This window comes from Sapajus apella, unplaced genomic scaffold (genome assembly GCF_009761245.1).
Source record: "Sapajus apella isolate SASKATOON/1434 unplaced genomic scaffold, GSC_monkey_1.0 scaffold15, whole genome shotgun sequence".
Classification (NCBI taxonomy): Eukaryota; Metazoa; Chordata; class Mammalia; order Primates; family Cebidae; genus Sapajus; species Sapajus apella.
Window position 1 is genome coordinate 16,926,436 of NW_022436955.1, and position 21,401 is coordinate 16,947,836.

The 21,401-nt window shown below is 41.2% G+C and overlaps 1 protein-coding gene across 3 annotated transcripts in view; it reads left to right on the top strand.

Moving 5' to 3' along the window:
• HYDIN (HYDIN axonemal central pair apparatus protein) overlaps nt 1-21,401 on the top strand; it is a 432,426-nt gene that overhangs the window by 248,273 nt on the left and 162,752 nt on the right. For all 3 annotated transcript variants that reach the window (XM_032284417.1, XM_032284419.1, XM_032284418.1), the window contains 7 exons: nt 57-132; nt 8,599-8,715; nt 8,975-9,184; nt 11,230-11,367; nt 14,613-14,790; nt 17,082-17,209; nt 20,884-21,014. In XM_032284417.1, coding sequence (XP_032140308.1) covers nt 57-132; nt 8,599-8,715; nt 8,975-9,184; nt 11,230-11,367; nt 14,613-14,790; nt 17,082-17,209; nt 20,884-21,014 — 978 coding nt within the window. The remainder of the gene's footprint in view (nt 1-56; nt 133-8,598; nt 8,716-8,974; nt 9,185-11,229; nt 11,368-14,612; nt 14,791-17,081; nt 17,210-20,883; nt 21,015-21,401) is intronic.

The following is a 21,401-nucleotide window of genomic DNA, read 5'->3' on the forward strand; positions in this document are numbered from 1 at the left end:
GACTGTGGTGATGACGGCCCAATGAGTGAATCTCTGCATTTCATTCACCTCCCCAGGACTCTTCTTGTGAATGAAGATGCCAGTCCTGAAGAAAAAGAAAGAAAAACGAAAGCGTCCATTGTGGTCTCAGATGTACGGTGTCCTTTCCCTGGGGAGGGTTGGCAGGTCAAGGGTCCTTCCCATAAAACAAAGACAGAACCAGAAGCAGAGTGGCCAGTGCAATGCTTGGGTTTAGTTGGGACACAGCTGCACAGTTTTACCCACATCTCTTCCCAGCCAAACACCCCAGAGCCAACACTCAGGGAGAACCCAGGACACCTTAGCACATGGATCTTCTCTACAGTGGAAAAGCCATTTATCTCTAAACTTTGGTGATCTTGCAGTATTCCTATACCCTAGACAGAGGATACTAAAGGAGAAATATTTTCTTAATAATTCCATAGCAAAAACAAAAAGAGCAAGAGAGCTTAAAAATTAATACCCTTAAATTCTCCTTCTAGAATGATGGCTTAAGGAAGCTATTGGAGATACAAAGATATGCATACAAAGATGCTTGTTACAACATTTTAGGAATAGCAAAAAATGAAAAATAAATTACTGCATGTACATGATGAGATGCAAACTTTTAAGATAGTGCTGAGTGGGATTTTCCTGTGGTGTGGGTGAGAGTATGAATTGGCATAACCTCTATAACATACAACTTGGCAAGTATATCAAAATTTAAAATGCATTGACCCCCTTCTAGAAATTATCCTCCAGATACACCTCTTCATTTGCATAAGGTATTTTATTATCCTTGTACACTGCGGCTTTGTTTATAAATGCAAAAAATGTTGGAAATAACTTAATTCCTCCAATAGTAGACCATCTGAATAAACTAAATTACATCTATACAAGGCAATCTATGAAATTCTTTTTTAAAATCAGAAAGTTCTCTATATATTCATTTGGCACAATCTCTGATATATTAAGAAAAAATGCTCAGTGCAAAACAAAGTATATTGTGTGCTACCATTTGTATAAAGAAAAAGTCCATAAAAGCAACCAACACTTACTGAGCACTGATCTAAGCTCAAAGCTTTCATATATATATTTATTACACTTAGGTTCTGGGGTACATGTGCAGAACATGCAGGATTGTTGTATAGGTACCTACATGGCAGTGTGGTTTGCTGCTGTCATCCCCCCATCATCTATATCTGGTATTTCTCCATATGTTATCCCTCCCAAACTCTCTACCCCCCACTGTCCCTCCCCATTCCCCTCCAAAAGACCCCAGTGTGTAATGCTCCCCTCCCTGTGTCCATGTGTTCTCATTGTTCAACACCTGCCTATGACTGAGAACATACAGTGTTTGATTTTCTGTTCTTGTGTCAGTTTGCTGAAATTATGGTTTCCTGATTCATCTATATCCCTACAAAGGACACAAATGCATCATTTTTTATGGCTGCATAGTATTCCATGGTGTATATGTGCCGCATTTTCCTTGTCCAATCTATCATCAGTGGGCATTTGGGTTGGTTCCAGGTCTTTGCTATTGTAAACAGTGCCACAGTGAACATATGTGTGCATGTGTCTTTATAATAGAATGATTTATAATCCTTTGGATATATACCCAGTAATGGGATTGCTGGGTCAAATGGAATTGCTATTTCTAGGTCCTTAAGGAATCACCACACTGTCTTTCACAATGGTTGAACTAATTTACACTCCCACCAACAGTGTAAAAGTGTTCCTATTTCTCCACATCCTCTCCAGTATCTGTTGTCTCCAGATTTTTTAATGATCACCATTCTAACTGGTGCGAGATGGTATCTCATTGTGGTTTGTTTTGCATTTCTCTAATGAACAGTGATGATGAGCATTTTTTTCATACATTTGTTGGCCTTATAAATGTCTTCTTTTGAAAAGTGTCTGTTCATATCCTTCATCCACTTTTGAATGGGTTTGTTTGTCTTTTTTTTTTTTTTTTTTTGTAAATCTGTTTTAGTTCTTTGTAGATTCTGGATATTAGCCCTTTGTCAAATGGGTAGCTTGCAAAACTTTTTTCCCATTCTGTTGGTTGCCAGTTCACTCTAGTGATTGTTTCTTTTGCTGTACGGAAGCTGTGGAGTTTAGTTAGATGCCATTTGTCTATTTTGGCTTTTGTTGCCAATGCTTTTGGTGTTTTAGTCATGAAGCCCTTGCCTATGCCCATGTCCTCAATGGTTTTGTCTAGGTTTTCTTCTAGGGTTTTTATGGTGGTAGGTCTTATGTTTAAGTCTTTAATCCGTCTGGAGTTAATTTTAGTGTAAGGTATTGGGAAGGGGTCCAGTTTCTGTTTTCTGCACGTGGCTTGCCAGTTTTCCCAACACCATTTATTAAACAAGAAATTCTTTCTCCATTGCTTGTTTTTGTGAAGTTTGTCAAAGATCAGATGGTTGTAGATGTGTGGCGTTGCCTCCAAGGCCTCTGTTCTGTTCCATTGGTCTATATCTCTGTTTTGGTACCAGTACCATGCTGTTTTGATTATTGTAGCCTTTTAGTAAAGTTTAAAGTCAGGTAGTGTGATGCCTCCAGCTTTGTTCTTTTTGCTTAGAATTGTCTTGGCTATGCGGGCTCTCTTTTTGTTCCATATGAAGTTTAAGGTGGTTTTTTCCAGTTCTGTGAAGAGGGTCATAGGTAGCTTGATGGGAATAGTGCTGCTTCTATAAATTACTTTGGGCAGTATGGCCATTTTCACAATATTGATTCTTCCTAACCATGAGCATGGAATGTTTTTCCATCTGTTTGTGTCCCATCTATTTCCTTGAGCAGCGGTTCATAGTTCTTCTTGAAGAGGTCCTTTATATCCTTTGTTAGTTGTATTCCTAGGTATTTTATTCTCTTTGTAGCAATTGTGAATGGCAGTTCGTTCTTGATTTGGCTCTCTTTAAGTCTGTTATTGGTGTATAGGAATGCTTGTGAGTTTTGCACGTTGATTTTGTATCCTGAGACTGCTGAAGTTGCTTATCAGTTTCAGGAGATTTTGGGCTGAGACAATGGGGTCTTCTAAATATACAATCGTGTCATCTGCAAATAGAGACAATTTGACTTCATACTTTCCTAATTGATTACCCTTTATTTCTTCTTCTTGCCTGATTGCTCTGGCTAGAACTTCCAATATTATATTGAATAGGAGTGGTGAGAGAGGGCATCCTCGTCTAGTGCCAGATATCAAAGGGAATGCTTCCAGTTTTTGCCCATTCAGTATGATATTGGCTGTGGTTTGTCATAAATAGCTTTTATTATTTTGAGATGCATTCCACCGATACCTACTTTACTGAGAGTTTTTAGCATAAAGTGCTATTGAATTTTGTCGAAGGCCTTCCCTGCATCTATTGAGATAATCATGGTTTTTGTCTTTGGTTCTGTTTATGTGGTGGATTACACTTATAGACTTGTGTATGTTGAATCAGCCTTGCGTCCGCGGGATGAAGCCTACTTGATCGTGATGGATTAGTTTTTTGATGTGCTATTGCAATCAGTTTGTCAGTATTTTATTGAAGATTTTTGCATCTATGTTCATCATGGATATTGGCCTGAAGTTTTCTTTTCTTGTTGAGTCTCTGCCGGGTTTTGGTGTTAGGATGGTGTTGGTCTCATATAATGATTTGGGAAGGACTCCCTCTTTTAGGATCATTTGGAATAGTTTCAGAAGGAGTGGTACCAGCTCCTCTTTGTATGTCTGGTAGAATTCGGCTGTGAACCCATCTGGACCTGGGCTCTTTTTGGTGGTAGGCTATTAATTGCTGCCTCAACTTCAGCCCTTGTTATGGATCTATTCAGGGTTGTGACTTCTCCCTGGTTTAGGCTTGGGAGGGTGCAAGTGTCCAGGAATTTATCAGTTTCTTCCAGGTTTACTGATTTATGAGCATAGAGTTGTTTGTAGTAATCTCTGATTGTAGTTTATATTTCTGTGGAGTCAGTGGTGATATCCCCTTTTTCGTTTTTTATTGCATCTATTTGATTCTTCTCTCTTTTCTTTTTTATTAATCTGGCTAGTGGTCTGTCTATTTTGTTGATCTTTTCAAAAAACCAGCTCCTGGATTTATTAACTTTTTGAAGGGCTTTTTGTGTCTCTATCTCCTTCAGTTCTGCTCTGATCTTAGTTATTTCTTGTCATCTGCTTGCTTTTGAGTTGTTTTGATTTTGCTCCTCTAGCTCTTTCAATTTTGATGATAGGATGTTGATTTTAGATCTTTCCTTGCTTCTCATGTGGCCATTTATTGCTATAAATTTCCATGTAGACACTGCTTTAAATGTGTCCCACAGATTCTGGTATGTTGTGTCTTCATTCTCATTGGTTTTGAAGAACATCTTTATTTCTGCCTTCATTTCATTGTTTATCCAATCAATATTCAAGAGCCAGTTGTTCAGTTTCCATGAAGTTGTGTGGTTCTGAGTTAGTTTCTCAATCCTGAGTTCTAATTTGATTGCACTGTGGTTGAGAGACTGTTATGATTGCTGTTCTTTTGCATTTGCTGAGGAGTGATTTACTTCCAATTATGTGGTCAATTTTAGAGTAAGTGCGATGTGGTGCTGAGAAGAATGTATATTCTGTGGATGTGGGGTGGAGAGTTCTGTGGATGTCTGTTAGGTTTGCTTGGTCCAGATCTGAGTTCAACTTCTGAATATCTTTGTTAATTTTCTGTCTCCTTGATCTGTCTAATATTGACAGTGGAGTTTTAAAGTCTCCCACTGTTACTGTGTGGGAGTCTAAGTCTCTTTATAGGTCATTAAGAACTTGCTTTATGTATCCAGGTGCTCCTCTATTGAGTGTGTATCTATTTAGGATAGTTAGCTCTTCTTGTTGCTAACTTTTGACTTCTTCCTGGTTTAGGCTTGGGAGGGTGCATTACACTTTTACCATTGTGTAATGCCCTTCTTTGTCTCTTTTGATCTTTGTTGGTGTAAAGTGTATTTTATCAGAGACCAGGATTGCAACTCCTGCTTTTTTTTTTTTCCACTCTCCATTTGCTTGGTAAATCTTTCTCCATCCCTTTATTTTGAGCCTATGTGTGTCCTTGCATGTGAGATGGGTTTCCTGAATACAGCACACCGATGGATTTTGACTTTTTATCCAATTTGCCAGTCTGTGTCTTTGATTGGGACATTTAGCCCATTTACATTTAAGGTTATTATTGTTATGTGTGAATTTGATCCTGCCATTTTGATACTAGCTGGTTGTTTTGCCGGTTAGTTGATGCAGTTTCTTCATTGTGTTGATGCTCTTTACCATTTGGTACCTTTTTGCAGTGGCTGGCACTGGTTGTTCCTTTCTATGTTTAGTGCTTCTTTCAGGAGCTCTTGTATGGCAGGCCTGGTGGTGATGAAATCTCTCAGCAATTGCTTCTTTGTAAAGGATTTTATTTTTCCTTTGCTCATGAAGCTTAGTTTGGCTGGATATGAAATTCTGGGTTGCAAGTTCTTTCCTTTAAGGATGTTGAATATTGGCCCCCAGTCTCTTCTGGCTTGTAGGGTTTCTGCCGAGAGATCCGCTGTGAGTCTGATGGGCTTCCCTTTGTGGGTAATCTGACCTTTCTCTCTGGCTGCACTTAGCATTTTTTCCTTCAGTTAAGCCCTGGTGAATCTGATGATTATGTGCCTTGGGGTTGCTCTTCTTGAGGGATATCTTTGTGGTGTTCTCTGTATTTCCTGGATTTGAATGTTGGCCTGCCTTGCTAGGTTGGGGAAGTTCTCCTGGATAATATCCTGAAAAGTATTTTCTAGCTTGGTCATTCTCTCTGTCACATTCAGTTACACCTATCAAATGTAGATTAGGTCTTTTCACATAATCCCATATTTCTTGGAGACTTTGTTCATTTCTTTTTGCTCTTTTTTCTCTAATCTTACCTTCTCATTTTATGTCATTGAGTTGATCTGCAGTCTCTGATATCCTTTCTTCTGCTTGGTCAATTCAGCCATTGAAACTTGTGTATGCTTTGCGAAGTTCTCATGTTGTGTATTTCAGCTCCATCAGGTCATTTATATTATTCTCTAAGCTGTGTATTCTCATTAGCATTTCCTCAAACTTTTTTTCAAGGTTCTAGTTTCTTTGCATTGGGTTAGAACATGTTCTTTTAGCTCAGAGAAGTTTGTTATTGCCCACTTTCTGAAGCCTGTTTCTGTCAATTCATCAGACTCATTCTCCATCTAGCTTTGTTCCCTTGCTGGTAAGTAGTTGTGATCCCTTGGAGGAGGAGAGACATTCTGGTTTTGGGTGTTTTCATCCTTTCTGAGCTGGTTTCTTTCCATCTTTGTGGATTTATCTACCTGTGGTCTTTGTAGTTGGTGACTTTCGGATGGGGTCTCTGAGTGGACATCCTTTTTGTTGATGATGAAGTTATTTCTTTCTGTTTTTTAGTTTTCCTTCTAACAGTCAGGCCCCTCTGCTGCAGGACTGCTGGAGGTCTACTTCAGACCCTGCTTGCCTGGGGATCACCTACAGCCGCTGCAGAACAGTAAGGGTTTCTGCCAGTTTCTTCTCCTGTTATCTTTATCCCAGAAAGATACCTGCCAGATGTTAGCCTGAGCTCTCCTTTTGAGGGGTCTCTTTGGATATACAGGGGTTGGGGAGCTGCTTGAGGAGACAGTCTTGTCCCTTATAGGAGCTCAAGTGCTGAGCTGTAAGCTCTGTTGTTCCGTTCAGAGCTGCTGGGCAGGTACGTCTAAGCCTGCTGCAGCAGAACTCATAACTACCTTTTTCCCAGGTGCTCTGTCCTGGGAAGGTAGAGTTTATTTATAAGTTCCTGATGTGCTGCTGCCTTTTTTCAGAGATGCCCTGCCCAGCAAGGAGGTAGCGTAGTCACAGTCTGCCAGCAAAGGCATTGCTGAGCTGCCGTGGGCTCTGCCCAGCTACTGTGTGAACTTCTTTGCAGTTTTATTTATAGAGGTATAGTTAGAACTACCTTGGTAATGATGGTCTGCCTCAGTAATGGTGGACTGCCTCGGTGATGGCAGACTGCCTCAGTAATGGTGGACTGCCTCAGTAGTAGTGGACTGCCTAGGTAATGGCAGATGCCCTTCCCCCCACAGAGCTGGACCATCCTGTGTGCAGCTGAGCTTGCTGTGAAACTCTCAATCCAGAGTGTTTCAGATTGCTGGTCTTTGTGGGGGTGGGACCCACCAAGCCAGATCACCTGGCTCCCTATTTCAACCCTGTTTCTTTCAGTTGAATGGTGGTTCTGTCTCCCAAGCATTCCAGGCACCAGTTGAAATGGCCACCCAGATTTGTGTGAGTTTTTTTGCAGAGACCCACTGCACTGGCTGAAACAGCCATGCTGGAAACTCATGGTGCTTTTCAGCCCAGGAATCTCGTGGTCTGTGGGCAGTAAAAACTCATTTGGAAATGTGGTGATCACTTACCCTCTGTGTTGTTCTCTGGGGACTGCACTCCAGCGCTGTGCCTATTTGGCCGTCTTGGATCCCTGTCTGCATTTTTTTTACATTAACTCTTTCATTTCTCCCAATGCATCTGTGATGTGAGTCCCATCATCTTTCCCCATTTTACCAGTGCAGGAACACGTCTATCAAGCGGCAGAGCTGGAAGACTTTCTTTCCTTGGAGCTTTCTATATTTTTAAAATATTTTAGAATGAGTATGTGTGAGTGTATAGAATATTAATCTTTTAAATGTTCATTCTTCTTTTTCTATTTTCAAAGATTCTTGTCATAGAAAACTCAAGAATAAGCCAGAAACAGTGGCTTGTGCCTGTAATCCCAGTGTTTTGGGAACCAAGGCAAGAGTATGGCTTGAGGCCAGGAATTCAAGACCAGCCTGGGCAACATAGCAAGACTCCAGGGTGTGGTGGTGCATGCCTGCAGTCCTAGCTACTCGGGAGACTGAGGTGGAAAGATCACCTGGGTCCAGGCATTTGAGGCTGCAGTGAGCTCTGATCATTCCACTGCACTCCAGCCTGAGTGACAGTGACAGACACCTTGTCTCTCTCTCTCTCTCTCTCTCTCTCTCCCTATATATATATATATATATATGCACACAAATATGTACATATAGGTACATATGTGTATATATACATATATATATGTATGTGTGTGTACATATACACTCAATAATACAGAAAAATTAAAGCAAACATCCTCAAAATTCCTATCTTCTTTCTACCCCACTGGGAAAGATGCTACTGAAATTCTTAGCAGAGAACCTCCCAGATATTTCTATTTGCATATGCAAATCTCTGAAGGAATTTACACATACTCGCACTTCAGACACAAGACATATGTAATTTTACATGAATGGAACTGCTGTTCACTCAATAATATGTTGTGTACATCATTTCCATACATAAATATACATGCATTTTCCTTCATGGATAGAGGTACCACACATACTTCATTTAAAGTGACCTCCTATTGATGGGCACTGAGTTGGCTTCTACAGTTTTGCTGTTATAAATAATGCTGCAGTAAACATCCTTGTATGTACATTTTAGTCATTTGCTCAGTTATCTCCCTGGGGAAAAAATGTGCTATTTTTATAATCATATACAACAAACTTTGTTTTTCTGTCAATTGATATTTTGAATGCTTGCCAGCATTTCCTCACATCTTTAATTTATAGGAATTAAATAGCTCTGCTGAAACGGAAAGAATATACTCAAGCCAGAGCCAGACGGAGGATCAGGAATGCCTACAGACTTGTGAACAAAATGAGATGCTTTCCATCGGAATAGAAGAAGTAAGTGACACCGTGAGAGTCCTGACCTCATCAGGTACTGACTTTTCTTTCTAGCTGAGCACCTGCCCCACATTAGAAACTTAAATCTCAGCAGAGCACTGTTACCATCACTACCATCACATGTTTTCAAGGTGCCGGGCTACCTTCTACCAAATGAGTTAAAGACGGAAATTAATCCATAAATTGACATAACTTTCACTTACCCTTGGCAGGCATTCATCCCAACAGCTGCTCTCTTATGGAATGAATTTCTCTGCAGGTGTTTGATATTTTGCCCCTCTATGGAGTGTTGCAGCCACACAGCAGCCACCAAATGTCGTTCACCTTCTATGGACACTGTAACATCATTTCACAGGCTAAAGCTCTGTGTGAAGTGGAAGGCGGACCCACCTATGAAATAACACTAAAGGGAGAGGCGTCCCTGGTCAACTATTCCTTTGACACCAAGGTTATTCACTATGGATTACAGGTATCACAAACCATCAGGTAGAGGTTTTCTGGTTTTGCCTTAAGCATCTTAAACAAATCTTCTCCTGAACCCTGATCATCACAGTCTCACCATCACCCCTGCCCTTGTTCCCCAATCTGCCTCCCTAACCCTGATCATCCTCCTGCTCCCAGCTGTTTGCCAGATACTTGCACTTGTTTTTCTTATCATCTCCTGAAACGCAGCATGTTAGATGCTCAAGGTCACTTTCTCTTTCAATCCAGGAGCCTGTTCCAGCTTCTGCATTTCCCTCAATAGCACTACCGTTTTCTCACACCCCTAGGTTTACAATCTCCAAGGCTTTTCCACCGCACTCTCTCCTTCACCTCTCGACATCCTTATAAGCATCCAGGGTTTGCTGACGCATCTCCAGGGTCCTTCTCTGAGTCAGTTTTCTCTTCTCATTGGCACTGTTATCACATTACAGGGTCTCATCAAGCCATGCCTAAATTATTACAGCAGTTCCTCCCACACTGTAATGTGCCTACGAATCCCCTGGGAGTCTTGTTCAAGTGCAGATTCTGATTCAGTAAGTCCAGAGACATTTTCCAAATGGTGCTGTCATCCCATCAGTCCCTGACCAATTAAACCCTGCAGCATTTGGCAAAGCAATGTAATATTGACCAAAGGGCATGGTTTCGCATTCCGGTTTTACCTCCTCCTGACTGTATGGCCTTGGGCACATCACCTCTCCAAGCCTCAGCATCCTTCATCTATAAGATGGGAATGGAGTAGCAGGCCTATCCTTCCAGGAGCTGTCATCGCTTAAGGCATCCATTCAGTGATGTGCTGGGTCAGAGTTGGATGTCAATTGTCATGAGTTCCTTCAGGTCCGAGCCCATTCCTCTACCTGGGTGAGGCTATCCTAAGCCTCTCCATTAACTGGTGATCTTTACACTGTAAGTTTCACTTTCCATACTTCCCTATTATAGTCCATGCATTTCACTGTGGCCAAGCTGGTCTACCCACTGGTCCCACTGAACGCCAGCCCTTCATGCGGCTACACTTTCTCTTACTTTATCCCTCTTACCTCCACTCTGCCAAGCCCAAACCTCTGCATCCTGTAAGACCCAGCTCAGCTCCTTCCACAGTTATCTTTTTCTTTACATTCCCTTGGCACTTAGTGGTACTCTTTGCCATAATATAATATACTTTCCCATTTTAGTTTTGGAATAATTTTCAATTAATTCCATCAGTACATATTCTCTTCCCAATCAGATTCTGATTGGGAGACCATATCTCCTACCAAATTTCAGTGAAGACTGAATCTCTGTTACATAGTTCCTGCATGTATAATTACTGAGTTGTGTGCATGCATGTGTGTTTGTCAATCAAAGATTGTGCCTAAAATCAGATTCATCTAACACCTACAGAGACTATCTCCATGATGCTGACCAAATGGAATTCTCTTTCCTTCCTCATCTCCAGGGTCCTTTGGGCACTTGGTTTTGGCTCATCTGTGAGTGTAGTCTTTGAAGCAGCCAGTCCTCACCCTAGCTTTTCCTGAGGACCCCCAAAGTGGCCCGTTTGTGGTTATTGGGCCTGCCAATCCAGCTGGTGAATTACGTTAACAAAATTCCAGGAAAAAGAACAAGACTGGCCTGTTACACCCTGGTTCTCCATTTGAATGGAAAAAAAATCATTCTAGAACATTCTAAACTCAAATCTTTTGCTTTTCTTACAGGACAGAATCCAGAAGGCGAATCTTCTTAATGTAGAAAGGTTGCTTTAAGATTCTTTATTACAAGTTCCTGTAGTCAAAAAACTGAGACCCAGGAAGGTTAAATGCTCAGCCCCACAACCATACCTAAACTAAATCCAGTCTTAGAAGAACTAAGAGCCAGGTTTCCAGAGTCTAGTGCCCCAGTTGGCATTTGTTGTGATGCTAAGATATAGACTGACCAGTGTTTATATCAGGAGCTGTCACATTCTTATCCATGAGGCATGTTTCTGCACCTTTGTCATGATCAAAGCCATATCCCAAAAGTGGGTGGCAAAGGAGTCACTCTTCCCCTTCTCTTCTCAAGCTGTTTGACCACATCACAGAGAGGGAAATCACGCTAACGAACACGGGAAAAGTCAGCTTTGAGTTCAAGGTTCTGACTGACCACCAGTCTTCTCCAGACAACCTTCTACCTGGAGTGCCACTAATTCTGCCTCTCTCGGTAAGTAAACAGTGGGAGGGGCCTGAATTCAAACCTACAAGCCCCACCCCATGCAGGTGAGTATTCACAGCCAGGATTACAGGTGTGACTTTTTCTTGTTATTAAAACTAAAGAACTCTCAGAAGCAGAAAAAATAAATAAATCCAAGCCATTTCACTCATTTATTAAACAGATATTTGTTTAGTCCTAAAGTAGTCAGTTTCCAGGCACCAGGGATACAGCAATCAATAAGACAGATGCAACCCACGGATTTTTTTTACTATGATAATGAGACTAATTTATTTCCACTGGTATCTTCACACTGCCCTTGTAATTCCCAAGGGCCTCCTCTCCACTGACTTCAGCAGGTGTGAAAACACCAGCAGAGTGCACTGAGCCAAACTGGTTTCAGAAGCAAACAGAGGAAGTGATTTCTTGTTCATATTATGTTGATCTACCAGTTTTAAGGAAAATTTGTTGAATTTTTCTTGTTGTGAAAATGGCACACAATTATTATAGAAAAAAATGAAAATAATTTTAAAGTGTAACTATTCATACTGTTGTAATCCCAAGATAATGAGTGCCGTCATCGTTGATGATAAAGTCTGTTCTTCCCCTAAATTATCTCACATATTTGAGTTTACTGCTAGTCTCTTTATTCTTCATTGCTCTGTCTATCCCTGAATTATCTGTCTATCTCTACACTAATACTATACTATTTTAATTGCTATGGCTTTAAAATACATATTAATGTCTGTTAGGTCAACTCGCCTTTTGGTTTTTTCCCAATTTGTTTTAGCTCACCTTTTGAGTTCACTTTTTTGGTGTTTTTGTTTGTTTGTTTGTTTGTTTTTTAGACGGTCTGGCTGTGTTGCATAGACTGAAGTGCAATGGAAAGATCTTGATTCACTGCAACTTCCGCCTCCTGGGCTCAAGCAATCCTTCCACCTTAGCCTCCTGAATAGCTGGCACCACAGGCATGCACCGCCACACCCAGCTAATTTTTGTATATATTTTTTAGAGACAGGCCCTCACCATGTGTTGCCCAGGCTGGTCTTGAACTCCTGAACTCAAGGGGTCTGCCCACCTCAGCCTCCCAAACTTCTGAGATTACAGGCATGAGCCACCACATCCAGCCCAAATTCACTCTTATGTTTTATTTCTCTAACTTCCTAACTTGAATGCCTACATTCATTTTTTTTTCTTAGTCAATAATGAAAAATTGTAAGACTATTCATTTCCCTAAGGACACCTTTAGCCTTATTCCTTATATTTTAAGAAAATTGCAGATAAAAAAGTAGAAGTCAATTTTGTATGTTTCACACATTAATATTTACTATTATAACATGCATTATTTTCTAAGTTGTCTAAAATTATAGTTTTACTTACAAGTATAATTTAAAATATATTTTTCTTTTTTTGAACTTCCAAATGACTAAGATTTTTGCTTTTGTTATTTAAACTGTTAGTAATATTGAGGGTTTTTTGAATCGTGATCAGATAATATGGCCCTCTAAATTCCTACTTAGTGAATTTACTAATATATTTTAGTGACCTGAAGTGATTTTTAATAGTAATAGATGTTTGAAAATAATGTTACCTGGGCTGTGGAATGCAGATTATCATACCTGGAATCTCTACTACATTAACCTGAATAATTATAACATTCAAATCTTCTATATCTTTTTCTAAGACTCAAGAGTGGCATATAAAACTTTTGTCCATTTCTCTATTGTTTTCCACACAGCACCTTTTAGTTTTATGCCTTTTTTTTGTTTCTCTGTCGACACAGAAGATCTCATGGCTATTGTGTGTTTATCATGGACTGTGTGTTTTGTCTACCTTAAATTGCCTTCTTTTTCCCTTTGAATGCTCTGCTTTGAATTCCACTTTGTTTGGTCGTAATATTGTGATTGCTGCATTCTTTTTACCTTACATTGTTTGCCCGTAGTCTATTTCATTTTGTTTTAGGCTTATCACTCATATAACGTAATTTAAATTTATTTTTTAATTTTCTCTGAGAGTCCTTCAGTTTCAGTAGGAACATTTAACACATTCTTATCATTAGCAAAACTGAAATGCTTACTGTTATTTCCTTCATTGGATTTTGTTTGTCTATTTTTAAAACTCCCTTAGTGCTTCCTTTCCATTCTATCTTTTTATCACAATTGCCATGTTTTCCTTGCCCTTTTCCTAATTTTTTTAAAGCATTTGAATTTACATTGCTGCAGTTATTGTAAATTGATAACTCTATAGAGAACAGTTTGGCCATATCTATTAAAATTACACTTTGACCCAGAAATTTTACTTCTAAGAATTTATTCTACATACATGTTCCCACATTTGCACAATGGTGTGTTTGTAAGATTATTTCCTATGTAATTCGTAATGGCAATAGCAAAAGACAAGAAACTAACTAAATATCTATCAGTAAGAAACTAGTTTTTAAAAATATATTAAAGCTATGAAATGGAATAATACATAGCAACTAAAAAGGATGGAGTAGCTCTAGATGTACTAACATTGAGTTAATTGTAAAATATATTGTTAGGTAAAAAGAAAAGGGAGATGAAAAACACTCTATGTGCTACCATCTGCATTTAAAATACATATATATTGCTTGATTCACTTAGCTACCATTTTACTTAGAATTTTTGCACCTTTTTAAAGTGATTGTTAGTTAATAAATTTCCTTCTTCATGCTGCATTTGATCAGTTTGGATATCAGAATAAAAAAAAATAGGCATTTCTCTCTTTTCTGCTTCCTGAATGGCTCATAAATGAAAGAGATGATCTGTTTTGAAGGAGTGGTAGACCTTGCTCCTAATGCCGTTTATTCCTTTGCCAGGGTAATTTTCTTCATTTTTCAGTTTCTGTATAGGATACAGATCACTCTGGGGTTTTTAAGTTTGGTTATTCATATTTTTCTGGGAAACTGTTAATTTCACAAAAATGTTTGAATATGTTGACATAAAGTTTTCTCAAAATCGTATATGATTTATGTACTATTTTACTACATCTACTGCTTTTTTCCTTGTCTTCTTAATCAGTCTTGCCGGTTTTGCATATTTTATTTGTCATTTTTCAAAGAAATAGTTTTTGGATTTATGAACCTCTTCTATTTCTTTGCACTCTATTTCATTAAATGTCTTACTCCTTTCCTTCTTTCTTTAGGTTTACTTTGTCGTTGTTGTTGTTTTAACTCATTGAATGAGATGAGCCTGTGACATATTTGTTCTCCCTTTTCTGGTCTTTCTACTGTATAGGGTTTTATCAGTTCACATCAAGCGCAGGTATTGAAAGTTTACTACCTACCTGGAGTACCTGAGGTCTTTAAAAGGAGTTTCCAGATACAGATCGCCCACCTGGACCCAGAAAGTATCACTCTGAGTGGAGAGGGAGTCTTTCCCCAAATCTGCCTCGATCTCCCCAGGAACCTCACAGGTACTACTTCACATTGGAGTATTTTCCGACTGGCGGACAAAACAAACATTTTAGCTTTGCTTATTGGAAGGTTGCTGGCTACTTAATTTATTCGCCTACAAATCCCCTGTGGCTCTCTGGCATGCTATTCCTCAGTTGCCAAATTAGTGACCTGAGTTTACTGAGACAAGAAATGGTCTATGGCAGTCCCAGATGAAGAACCCTGGTCAATTTGGCCATTATTGAATTACTTACAGAGGGATCAGGAAATTCACCTCCAAAGGCTTTTCCTCCTCCCATGCACTCTCCTTCCGGCCCTGGTCTTTCCCTGAGCTGTCCTTTCCCAGTGGTATTCTCCTAGACGGCCACTGGGAAGGTGAGAGCCCATGTGCTTCCAGGCATGCAATTCTCAAAGTATAAACTGCACAGAAGGGCAAACACAGATTCTGAGCCATTATTCTGGCATTACACAAGGTGAAGGCTAAATTAGACTTTAATAATTGTCTTCCCACTTACATTTTCCAGTTATGTCTGGCACCTGGGACTATCCCTTTGTAACAGAATATTTCTGTCTTGGCAGATTCCAAACCTCAGCTAAGCAGGCCCTTTTAGCTGTAGACTGTCCCTGACTCTTTCTTCTAGACGTCAGGTACAGGACGATGGGTCAGGCAAACTTCTCACCCTTCATGAATCCCTCTTCAAGCTCCTTGAAATCTACTTTCCCCAAAAAACTTCAGACTAAATCCTCCCACCCAGCCTTTCCTCTTATCACGTTCCCTGAAGTCACTAACTCTACCTGTTGTAATCATCCGCTGAATTCTAATTGTCTGCTCTCTGAAAACTTGGAAAAAAAAAAAAAATATATATATATATATATATATATATGAGCAAGACCCTGTCTCTATTTTTAAAAGGTCTCACTCTGCTACCCTACCCAGGCTGAAATGCAGCGGCGCAATCATAGCTCACTGTAACCTTAACTCCTAGGCACAGGGGATCCTCCTGCCTCAGCCTCCTGAGTAGCGGGGACTACAGGTGTGCACTGCCATGCCTGGCTTACTTTTTTTTTTTTTTTTTTAAAGATGGGATCTCACTCTGTTGCCCAGACTGGTCTTGAAATCCTGGTCTCAAGTGATCCTCCCACCTCAGCCTGCCAAAACACTAGGATTACATTTGTTGAGCCACAATGCCTGGCAATAAATGTCACTAACGCCAAGACCATGTTACACTCTTGTATCTAGAGTTCAAGCCAGGCAAGGGTTACTCCAGCTCCACATATAATTTTGAGGAAGGAAAACCTTTGTCATATGGGTGAACACTGGGCACCCAGCTGGCCTCATCAGAGCAGTTGATATAGTTTGGCCAGTAAGGACTTTAAAATAATTTAAATTTGAACACTGTTAGTTGAGTCTTCTGTTCTCCAGTTCACTACAGTCACCACATTTCCTATTGTGTTATAATAGGTTTCTTCTTTTCTTTGTTCTTTTTTTTAAACAGTCTTACTCTTTCACCCAGGCTAGAGTGCAATGGTGGGATCTCAGCTCACTGCAGCCTCTGCCTCCGGGTTCAGGCTATTTTCACGCCTCAGCCTCCTGAGTAGCTGGATTACAGGCACATACCACCATGCCCAGCTAACTTTTTGTATTTTTAGTAGAGATGTGGTCTCGCCATGTTGCCCAGGCTGGTCTTGAACTCCTGAGCTCAGGCAATCTGCCGGCCTCAACCTCCCAAAGTGCTAGGATTACAGCCGTGAGCCACCACACCTGGCCTTTAGTAGTCATTTTAAATGACTTTCCTACCTTGCCTTTCAAAGTATTTGAATTTGTACTGGCTTAGTGGTGAATTTGGGTGGGAATCTCTCTACCAATTACCTACCCTCCCTGATTCAGGATATTGTGACGTATTTAGTGTTAATTAAAGCAACTTGACCGAAACATATTTTTTGTTAATTGAGATTTAATAAACATAAAAACTGACTTAAAGGATGACCAGCTGCCTGGGTTTGTCCAGCACTGGGAGAGCTCTGGGGTTTAAGTGCCAGAACCAAGAAAGCCCCAAGCACACCAGGATCAAGAGGGTCGCCCAACAAGTGGCTTCAAATGTTACTACCTTCAAGTTCTGGAGAACCAGCCAGTCACTCACCAAAACATAATCTCATTGAACTCAGTGAGGTCTCTGATACATATTCAACTCTCAAATCACCTCACCCTCTGAAGCAGAGAAAGTAAGTCTGTGTTTGGGGCATCATTCATATTTTTCTAACCTTCCTGATTCTGCTCCCCTTTCAACCCCCGCTCCCCGCCCTGGCACAGCGAATGAAAAGTATGAAACCTTCTTGAATCAGGCCAGGAAAAACACAGACAAAGAGTATGACAAATGTGAAACAGTCGATCAGTTTGACATAATAACCGAGGAGGTGCCAGAAGATGAGTCTGCGGAGGTAAGGCAGCTCCAGCCTGCATGGGACACCAGCGCAGGAGGGCGGTGCATGCAGAGTGCACGGGATGTGTGTGCAGAAAGGTGCTGTGTGCAGCCTGTGTGGGATGCATATGCAGAAGGGCACTGCGTGTAGAGGCCCAGGGGCAAGGACATGGTATCTGAGGTACAGAAGGGAGAAAGACAGAGATAAAGCAAAGAAGCAGGAAGCTAGGAGAGGCGAGATGAACCCAGGAGATGAGCTATCAGGTGGCCGGCATATTAAGGTTTTTGGACTTCATCCTGAGGGCAACCAAAGGTGTAGCCTAATCTACTTCCCATCTTTAAGAGATCCCTTTGGCTGCCTTGTAGAACTCTGAGGGGACAGGAGCTTGGGGACGATGAGCGTAGATTTGAGAGATCAGTTATTTTAGAAGCCGATGGAGGGCCAGGTGCAATGGCCCATTCCTATAACCCCAATACTTTGGGAAGCCAAGGTGGGAGGATGACTTGAGGTCAGGCATTTGAGACCAGCCTGGGAAACATAGTGAAACTCCACCTCTACAGTTTTTTTAAGCTGATGGAGTAATTCTAGGTGAGAGATGGTGGTACTGAAAGCAATGGTGACAGTGGGGACAGGGCAGATGGGGTGGGTTCAAGGAATATTCCAGAAGTGGAATGGTCAAGACTTAGGGATTGATTGGATATGGGCATGGGGTGGAGGGACCTCAAAGTCTTGCTTGGATGACCAGGAAAGGAGAGGGACTGAGACAGGCAACTCAGGAGGAGAAGCAAGTCTTGGTGGGAGGGGTAGGAAGGGAAAGGAGTTCAGCTGCTTCCGGTGGCTCCCGAATGTGAGATTTCTGTGCATCATCCACATAGAGCAGCCAGTAGGGAACTGGAGCCACCGCTGGGGACCTGGGGGAGAAAGAGGGGTTGGAGAAAGTGACTTGAGAGTCATCGGATGCCTGTTGCAATCACAGGAAATGGGGAGATTCCCTAGGAAGTGTGTCTAGTGAGCAGGGAGAAGAGCAGATTCAGAATAGAGCCCCATAGTACCCCAGCATCTGAATGGGGGAGAAGGGGTGACCAAAAGGTTCTGGAAAAGTCAGGAGCTTGTGATGCTGCAGAGGTGGGAGACAAGAGAGGATCTCTGGAGGAGGGAACGTCTCAGCTTGTAAATAGAGGCTGCGATAGGAAGGCAAATTCCCAATATGTCTGCCCTCATCACCCCTGAAAGTCCTGTTTTAATAGTCTGTTCCTGAGCATGACAGCTGCCATCCCCCTGTGCCCTTCTTTCAAAATGCAAATGTGCCTGAGAATATTGTTCTAAGGAAGAATCATATATGTGGCTAGAGAGCCCTTAGGCTGGCCACAAGGGGTTCTAAAGTGGGAGAGAAAGATGTCATGGGGGAGACTGGGAGCACCAAAGGCCACCACCGATGATTTGCTTTGCAGAAGCCTGGTTCAAGCACAAGATGCCAAAAGTGAACCTTAGGACCAAGGATGATCATAATTAATAACATCAGCTACCATTTATTCGGCTCTTATACTAAGCCTGTGCCACACTATTAACTTGCACTGTTATCTTGTTAAATCTTCCCATAATGAGGGTACGGAAAGAATGGTGCCACTATCATCTAAATTTTAGTTTTACAGAAGTCAAGGGCATGTCCCAACGCAAGCCCAGAGCTGGGATTTGAACCCAGGCCTGCCCAGCTGCTAAGATGGTGCTCTTAGCCTCTGCCTTCTCCTACCAGACCTGAGCTGCCCACTGGCGGCAGTGGTGTGTCTCCACCTGCTAACCACATTCCCAGGCTGCACCTCATCAAAGCCTAGGATAGCTGTGGGATGGGGTTTCTGTGAACATAATGGTACGTGCAGAGCCAAGCTGATCCCCTTGAGTAGAACAGGGTGGACCACTCATGGCTCAGGAGCCAAGCACAGGGTTACCTTTGCTGCTCTAGAATCCAGATAACTGGGAATGCTGTCAGCAGGCCCTGCTCCTCTCCCAGTTTGTCATACTTCACTCTCACCTCCTGTGCCTCACTGTGGGCCATGGTACACATTAACCTTCCCTGCTGGGCCCTAGACTTAAGGGTTAGCCCTTTTCAAATAGTATTTCTCAACCTTTTCCATTATCACCCCCTAAAAATCCATTTTAGACCTCTTTTCCTAATACTCCCCATAAAATATTTTTATTTATTATATACAAAATGGAATCTCTTTGAATAGTTTGGTATATACTTTTTCAACTTTTTATTTTGAAATAATTATAGATTTACAGGGAATAAAAAAAAAACGTTTTTACCAGCAGTAATATCTTGTATAACTATTGTACAATATCCATCCACAAAATTGACGTTGGTACAAGTCACAGAGCTTATTAGGATTTAACCACTTTTATGTGTGTGTGTGTGTGTGTGTGTGTGCGCACGCACACGCGTGCGCTTGTGTGTGTGTTCTGTGCAATTTCATCACATGTAGATATGTGAGCTCACCACCACAATTAAGATCCAGAACTATTCCATTGCTACAAGGATTCCTTGTACTTCTTGGGGAAAACAAAATTAAAAACAAAATCTCCTTCCAACCCAGAAAATCTATCCACAAAGGTAGAAGAGAAAGAAAACAATTTTATTATTGAATAAGCATTAAACTGGAATTTGATAAACATCACAGGCAACCTACTAAAATATTGTAAAGACGGAGGAAGTCTGCCCCTCTTGTAGAGCCAAGCAGATCCAAGCCATTTCATTCATGTTCTCAGAGTAAATAATAGCTAGTCTCAAGTAAGAGGACTTGACACCATCATTTGTCACACATTGTTCATCCTAAATTGAAATGGTAATTAAAGTGACCAGCCGTGTTAGCTAATTGGCTTTATCCATGGAAAAACAAACTTGTCTTTCTAGCAGGGTCCCACAGAAGCTAGGCTCCCATCCTCTCACAGAAACTGGAAGTAGGGACTTCATCTTCCTTGTTGATTACATTTCAAAGAGATGCCTTGAGATAGACACTTCTGGGTCCTAAAGCTGACAAGAGGCTTATTTCACTTTTAAAAAGATTTATCTACATTTCAAAGCGATAACATTTCAAAGAACTTAAAATTATAAATGTTGTAAACTAAATACTATAAGAAAAGGGAAAAAAAGAAGTCTCATGTTTTCAACAAGAAGAACTAAGCCTCATTTTCCGTTTGTGTTTGACCTTACACGTGCCCCACCCCCACCCCGTTATAACCACGCCCACCTTATCTCCCCATTCCTTACCTCTGGCAACCACTCATCTGTTCTCCATCCTGATCCTTTTGTTATTTCAAGAATGTTATATAAATGGAATCATACAGCACATCACCTTTTGAGATTGGCTTTTTTCATTTCACATAATGCCCTTGTAATTCTATTCAAGTCGTGCACCTCAATAATTCATTCCCTTTTATTGCTGAGTATTCCATGGTATGGCCATACCAATTTGCTTACCCTCCCCACACCCTTCCCAGGAAAAATTTAATACCTTAAACATACTGTGTATCTGTTTATGTTCTGTGGCCCTTTGGGGGCCACAAACCATTGTAATATTTCAGGTATTTTCCACCACCCTCCAAGAACTAATTTTTGCCTCTTTAGGGGTGATATTGTCCCTGTTGAGAATCCATGTCCCTAAAGAATTTGCTGACTTGCCCTTCTCTTGCTTCAGGTAAGTTCTCCTCTCCAGATGGAAGTAGAGAGACTTATTGTCCAAAGCTATGTCCTAGAACATCAGAAAACGATCACCCCTGACCCCACAGACACCTGCTTCAGCCATCGGAATCGCCGCAAACTGGCCAAGTGAGTGGTTTCCAGTGACCGCCCTTCTGTGCTGTGCTTGTTTCAGAATGCAGCAGAGTAAGTAGTGCTGCCTCATGCAGAGCGCTTCTGAAACACCAGCTGATCATCTAGAAATGAAATCCACTCACCTCAGTTATCTGCCATGCCCTAGCATCAAGCCAACTGGGCAGGTTTCTGCCTCTTAAAGTGAGAACATTAGAGCTGTGTCTAATAAACAGGCCCGGGTTCAGGTCCACGGGGGGCCCATGCTGAACATGTTCTGAGAAAATGGCCCAAAAAGCTTCTGGGGGAGTTACATTGTATCTAGTCTCCATTTGGGTAGCCGTTCATTGTTCTCCACTCTAGAGAATAAAACTGTACACAGGAGATAGAAAAAAAAAAGTCAGG